This window comes from Ciconia boyciana, chromosome 5, assembly GCF_034638445.1.
Source record: "Ciconia boyciana chromosome 5, ASM3463844v1, whole genome shotgun sequence".
In the NCBI taxonomy this organism is placed as follows: Eukaryota; Metazoa; Chordata; class Aves; order Ciconiiformes; family Ciconiidae; genus Ciconia; species Ciconia boyciana.
The window spans coordinates 66,014,166-66,020,985 of record NC_132938.1 but is presented as its reverse complement, the minus strand read 5'-3'; the positions used below and the strand labels follow the sequence as shown (position 1 = coordinate 66,020,985).

The 6,820-nt window shown below is 56.7% G+C and overlaps 1 protein-coding gene across 1 annotated transcript; it reads right to left on the bottom strand.

The window, feature by feature from the left end:
- Positions 1-2,970: 2,970 nt before the first annotated feature.
- On the bottom strand, positions 2,971-6,820 carry IBSP (integrin binding sialoprotein). Its single transcript, XM_072862480.1, has 6 exons — positions 6,713-6,820; positions 6,582-6,632; positions 6,383-6,454; positions 6,137-6,193; positions 4,017-4,115; positions 2,971-3,707 (listed from the first exon to the last, which is right to left on the bottom strand). Exons 1-6 carry the CDS (start codon positions 6,764-6,766, stop codon positions 3,141-3,143), a joined length of 900 nt encoding a protein of 299 aa, XP_072718581.1. The 5' UTR covers positions 6,767-6,820; the 3' UTR covers positions 2,971-3,140.

The following is a 6,820-nucleotide window of genomic DNA, read 5'->3' as shown; positions in this document are numbered from 1 at the left end:
GCACAAAGCGAAGCATCACTGGAGTTTGTCTTCCTGGGACTTGCGGTCCCCAACAGTGCCGGTCAGCAGCAACCCAAAAGCTCCTGCTGTCCCAAAGCCTCCACGGCAGTGGGGTTATCCAGTGACCCCAGCTTTCCCCAGCCTTTGCAGTTGCCCTTGGCATCACTCTGCCTCTCTGCACTCCTCGCAGCAAAGGGGATGCTCTCGCCATGTGCATACAGCAGCGAGGCAAGGACGTGTGCACGGCCCGCAGCACCAAGTGGGTGCTCCAACACCAGATGCTAAAGCTTCTTAACTCACGCTGTCAAAGCTGCTTGGGTGGGTATTTGCACTAAATGACCACCAAAACTGCTGCAGGCTAAGCCATACAGTTGTAAGTCTGAATTAAGAAACTTGCACGCTGTTTTCAACAGCACTGATAAGTGGCAGGAGACAATAGCTCTGTTGGCTAATAATTCTCATTTCACCCATCCACCCTGGCTTGGGCTCACAGGTCCAGCCCGGAGACTATTTTCAGCCATGCAAGCGTTGCTACAGAAACCGTTGGAAGGAAATTCAGGCACAAGGATCAGCAGTACAAAACAACTTAGGCTCAGGAGAGCACGATGCAGAGATGCACAGAGCTGAGGCTCAGGTCATCTCCCCATCCCCACTGTGGCTTGCTCAGAGTGAAAGCAGGAGATGCCCTGCTCAGGGAGGGCAGAGCAGAAGGGCTGGGGAGAGACAGAGAAGGCAAACTAGGTAAGAAAATTACCTTTCGCTGTTGGAGGCAAGTTCCAGCGGCAGACCGTGGAGGCTGTGCCCACTTTGCTGAAATTTAAAGTTGGCCCGGGGCGCGCGAAGCCAATCAGCTCCTGCCCAGGGACATTTGTCAGGGCTGGCAGCGCCCGCAGATAACCAGGGGGAGTAATTTCCAGCTAAAAATGTGTTTGTGGTGGAAGACAGCTATCAAATGTTCCACCTGGCTGGATAAACAGAAAGCATGGTTTATAAATATCTGTTCTGAAGGCAAAATTGCTCGATGATTAGTGCAGATCTTAGTGTGGCACACATCCAACCCAGTTATTGATAAGAGGGGTGCAGCGGGTCGTAGCATGCTCACCGTGACTGACATGGGAAAATCAGCAGGGCTGCAGAAAGGGAAGGGTGATACACTGAGCCTAGCCTGATTGCGGCTATGACCGGTACCTCAGGGCAGCGCTGGCCAAACAGAGCTGCCACCACGCCGTAGCCTCTGACACTTGCTTTTTGGGTTTCAACGTCAACCACCCTGAGCTAAGCCCTGTGCAAGTGCAAAATAGAAGAGTGATAAAAAAAGGAAAAAAAAAAAAAAGATTTTTTTCATGCACTGCTTGCACAGGTCCCTTCGAGCCCACCTTTGCTGTGGGAAGGTGCTATGAGGATGTACACAATGTATGTACTCTCCTCCTGCCTCCCTCTAGCTTTGGTGGTATTGCTGGTCGCCTACGCATATGCCAAGGGGGGTTCCCCCTGCTGCGGCCAGCCTGGCTCAGCCGCTCACTGCGGTGACGGTGACAATAGCTTCCATCCCACCCGCCACACTGCCCCAACCCAAACCTGGGGAGCAGGCACAACCGCTGCATTAATGCCAGAAATGCTTAAACCATCAGCATCCGGCTTCAGGCATAAGCAGATCTTGGAGCCAGGAGGAAACTTGCCCTTTCCCCCCAGCCATGGAGCCGCAGTCAGGCGCTGCCCTGCAGGTACTGGATCAGCCGGCCAGTGTGCCTTGGCTTGGGGCAGCAGAGCTTTGGCCGGGTGCCTGGGGGGGCTGACGCACACAGGGCCAGGCTGGGCACCCTGTGGGAGTGGAACCCAGCCCCCAGCAGTGCCAAGGCCCTTTGTCTGTGCTGGTTCCCTGACGTCTTTGGGCACCCCCTGGGGATGTGGACGATGGGGCTCTCATGTCCCCCCTGCCAGCCGCAAGCACGTGCAGGGCTCCCCAGTGCTGCTGTAGGGATTTGGCGCCAGGGGTGCCCACCCTGCAGGCAGCATCCCCTGCCACCCCAGCAGCTGCAGCCCGGCTTTGGCACACGGAGGCTGGTTTTGTATAGCAGCCAGCAGCTTGCTGCTGCAAGAATAGAAACCAGTTTTGCAGTGGGACCTATATCAGCAGCTGAACGCAGGTTTGCTTTCCAGGAGTGCGAGCGCAGCGCGGTACCTGCTGTAACCTGTGCGTGACGGCCATCGCTTTTCCTAAATGGGGGCACCTGCCTGGAACCCAGTGGGATTTAGTCCTTCCCCATCCCTGGTGCTGATGCCCAGTCGGCTGGGGCCATGCTCCCGTGGGGAGGTGACTCTGGGCAGGGATCCTGGGGACCCCAAGCTGGGCAGCCACATCCCTGATGCAGGGGGCAAGTGGACACACCACTGTCACTGTGACAGCCCTACCTTGCCCTGAGGACGAGGCTGTGTGGCAGGAAGACACGTGGACCATTTTGGGCTGCAGTGCCGGTGTCCGAAACACATGTCTGAGGTGCCCGGCCTCGGTGGGACCTGCATGCCTGGCGCAGGGATGCAGAAGCAAAGCTCTCATTACAGGGGTGTGCATCTACCTCTGATGCACGGCAAGAGAAAGTAATGCCTTTACCTTTATTAGTATTGCGTGGTGTGTGGTCAAGACACAGGAGGCATGCTACCGAGGAGTGGAAGACGCAGTAAAGTTATCGTCGCCCACATACTAAAAATTCATGTCAGTCTACATAAGATGCGGCAGTAATCCCACAGCAGTGACCCTAAAAATGCCCTTCCATTTTTCGGAGGGGACTCTACAGTCTTTCTGTTCCTCCCTCCTTTTGTGTGTGTCTGAGCTGCACTAAAGAGATTCACCCTTGAGCAGCATGAGCACCTGTAGCCCCTCAGCCCACCAAGCGCCGTGCTGCCCCGCTGACCCCAGCAAATTCGGCAGCAAACCCTTTATCACCAAAAAGCTCAGTTCGGTTGCTTTATTTCATTTCGCTTTGCGAGATACAAAAGAAAGCCTGGGACAGAGCCAGCGCGCACCGCAAGCCACCTGGCATCCCCTCTGGCCCGCGGCAGCTGCGGTGAGCCTTTGGATGCACGTTCCTGAGTGGGATGGGGCAGGCGGGGGGCAGCACTGGGGCCGCCCCCCCGCCCGCTCACTGGCTGTAGTAGTAATCCTGGCCGTACACGTCGTAGCCGTGCCCCTTGTAGTAGCCGTACTCGTCCTCGTAGGCCCGGTAGCTGTCCCCGCGGGCGTACTCGTCCTGCTCCCCGTAGCTGCTGTCAGTGGTGCCCTCATCCCCCCGGCCGTGGCCCCCCGCTGTCACCTCGTACTCCCACTGCTCCCCGGCTGTGGTGGCGTCCGTGGGTCCCCCGTCTCCCGTGGTGGTCACCTGGGACAGCCCCTCTTCGCCGGTGGTGCTGGCCACGGTGGTGGCTTCAGTTTCCTCCTCCTCCTCCTCCTCCTCTTCCTCTTCTTCCTCCTCCTCTTCCTCCTCCTCGGCCGCACCGGTGCCCTCCTCAGCCACCACCGTGCCACTGCCGTGAGGTCCGTCTGCCCCCTCCGTGGTGTTGGTGCTTGTGCCGTTGACACCATTCTCGTTCTCGGCTACCTCTTCTTCCTCCTCCTCCTCATTCTCGTCGCTGTCTTCATTTTCGGAGTCGCCCCCCTTGCCAGCAGCACTGTTCCTGCCCCCCTTCAGGGGCCCTTGGCAGTCCTTGCCCTGGTGGGAGGGAAAATAACACAGCATTAGTTGGGTGTCGGGAGGTTGCAGCTTTTCAGCGCCACATGGCATGGGGCAGGCGTGGGCACAGCTGAGCGACCCCCCCGCACCTTGCATGGCAAGGCTGCCTTTTTGGGGTGCCCCTTCTGAACCTCCTGCCGGGTTAATGCCCACAGCTTGGCCCAGCTGTGGGCATCTTGCGCAGCAGACCCCCAAGCAGGGGGGTGCAGGGCATCCCATGGGTGCAAGTGAGCATGCAACGAACATATCCTGCCCACGGGTGCTCCCCTCCAGCCCCCCAGGCCACACCTGCTGGGGGAATGCGACGCCTCCTCCCAGCCCGCCCTGGCTGTCCCCGGGGGCTGCTCTGGCGGGGTGGCCAGCTGCCTCCGTGCCAGCATGGGATGGCTCCTGCAGGGACAGCGAGAGGACGGGGCAGGTGGTCAGCAGCAGGAGCGGAGCACAGCCCTCCCAGCAATGAGGGGGGCATGCAGCACCCCTGCATGGTGTTTGGGCGCTGCTCCGAATTTCCTGCTTTCCCACGGGTCTCACCCCAGGCTGAAATCGAGAAGCTGCAGCAGGGCAGCCCAAGCCATGCAATTAAGTGGTGGTGGCTGGAGTTGGGTGTTCCCATTCTAGCTACACATTTTGCTTTACAAAGCTTCTAAAGGTTTGCTTTTGAAGTTACCTCTCCCACAGAAAGCCACAGGCACACTACATGCAGACACGCTACACACCAGGTATAGATAGCTGGTGAGAGTGTGATGCCTCAAAGCCAGGTGTGAGCCCAAACCCCACCAGCAATAAGCCATTAGCACCACTCGGGCCCAGACACCACGCAGCAGAGTGGGTCTCTCAGCAGGGTGCACGGCAGCCCATGCCACTAAAAAAAGCAATGAATAACCCAAATGCAAGCAGAGCCTGGAGCAACCACTGAGGAACTGGTAGGGCAGCTCACCCTGTCCCCAGCCTGGGAGGAGGAGGACCTTGCTACCAGCAAATGAACCCAGCTGTGGCAGGGAAGACGTCGGGTCACTGCTATCACTGCCCTGGGCAATCCCCGCTGCTTGTGCGCCAAGACCAAGGACGGTCACCCTGGCGTTTTGGGCCAACTCAGACACTTAAAATATGGGAGCATCTGATGCCAGACAAAACCCAGGTTGTTTTCCTCTCCACTGGAGGAGGCACCAAATTGCATGGTGCAGCCAGCTGTGCTGATGGAGGTGATGCCCCCCATCTAGCAGCTGACATAATGGTGCTCTTTACATACCAATAACTGACCTTGGAGCCTTTCAACATGATTTATCTTGCTGACCACCCCCTGCCAGTGGAGGCATGCAGCATCCCTGCCCAGGAACAGCCACTGCTTTAGTGCCCTTGAAAAGAAAGGGGCAGCCCTGAACAGCGGCTGCATTCCTGCATATCACTGAATTTCTTCCTTGGGAATTAAATTCCCCCTTTGGCTGTCTCATCCCACTACTCAAAAGTTATCCCTAGTGATCACAGTGGTAGGGGAGAGCAACAGGCAGAAAGGGGCAAATTGCAGGGAGGTGCAGGGCTGGCAGAGGTGCCTGGGGGACAGGGGACACCTCATGCTGCACCCCAGCCCCAGGTGGGCCTCCAAAGGGGGTTTTAAGACCAGATGCCCAGGCTTACACTCCTGTTAAAAAGACCCCTGAAATTAGCATTCAAATCATTAAATTAAAAAAAAAAATTAAAAAAATGCTGTGATTAGACCTGACACATTGGTTTCCAGGCATGCCAGATCCCTGTCTCAAAGCACCTGTGTGCCTGAGACCACTGGATTATTTTTGAGCATTTGCAGCCCGGTGAGGCAGAAGAGACCTTTGTAATCACTGGTGTTTAATTTTGGACCTGGGTGACTCTCGCAAATGCAGCAGTGCCCAAGCTCACGTTGACCCAGCAGACAGGAGCAGTGTTACCAGCTGGGCTGATACAAACATGCATTTCCCATTATAGCATCAGTTTGTGTCCCTCCACATGCATGCGTGCAGAGCATAACTGTATTTTCCATAGCAATTTTATCAGCACTATGGAGGCAACGCACCCTGAAAGGGGAAGGTAAGAGGAGTCCCTAAGAGCACCTTTTGCCTTATGGGTGAGCCTCCCTGCTTCTGCCCTTTGGCCCATCCTGCTCCTTTCTGAGCCACTGCAAATGGAAACCTGGAAAGTTTGCCTCAGGGTTGTTTGGTGCATCCCTCACCCACCCTCTTTAAAAAAAGAAGAAAAGGGAAAAAATACACAAAAAATAATAAAATAAAGCCCAGAGTAGAAAATCCAGTTGCATCCAGAGTGCAAGGCTGTGGGCGGTCAGTGGCCACAAATGCTGATGAGCAGAGACTACAAAACCAAAGAAAGTTCCCAAATTCCCATATTTGTTTTGCAGGCTGCTGGTTTGCTGTACTCACCCCCCCTTCCTCCTCCTCCTCCGAGCCGTCCCCCTCTTCCTCTGATGAGTCACTGCCCTAAGGAGAGGGAAAACCGAGCTGTAGCCAGGCTGGCAGGTCTCCATTGGTGTCACAAGCACGACAGTCTCAGCCCAGCCCTGCAGGCCACTGGCAGACAGGGTGCAGACCATGCCCCTGTCTCATTTGGGCCAGTATCTCTGCATCTGGTGGGTGGCAAAGCATCAGCAGCCCCTCCGAAGCACCCACCTGGTACCGTCGCTGCAGGGGATGCACGTAGGCGTATCTGTACAGGTAATACCGGTGCCTGTTCTTGAACACCTGCCGGAGGAAGAAGGAGGCAAATCCCATCAGTCTGGGGGCTTGGGTACAGGAGTGGCCAAAATGTCCTCGTCCTCAAGGCCAGCACTGCATGGGGCTGGGCACGCAGGGTGGGGAGAGAGCCTACCGCGTTTTCTTCTGAGTCATCCGACTTGGCTCGCCGCAACCAGCTCTTGACCTGGGGGAAAGGCTGGGTTGGCACGCACCCCACACCAGCTCCAGCGAGGCTGGGGTGTCCCCCCACTGCCCGGCACTCACCGAGAAGGCGCATGCCATCCCCACCAGGCAGGCGAAGACCAGGGCAGTCCTCATGGCTGCTTTCTCTAGGAACAGCAAAACACGGCAAGGGCTTGCTTTTGAGCTAGA

Bases quoted from the DNA above. Each gene is read 5' to 3' on its own strand.
- IBSP (XM_072862480.1), bottom strand. From the start codon at position 6,766: ATGAGGACTGCCCTGGTCTTCGCCTGCCTGGTGGGGATGGCATGCGCC. The intron at 6,455-6,581 runs GTAGGCTCTCTC...TTCCTCCGGCAG, and splicing joins ATGACTCAGAAGAAAACGCG to GTGTTCAAGAACAGGCACCG. The intron at 4,116-6,136 runs GTGAGTACAGCA...TCCCTGCAGGAG, and splicing joins AGGAGGAGGAGGAAGGGGGG to CCATCCCATGCTGGCACGGA.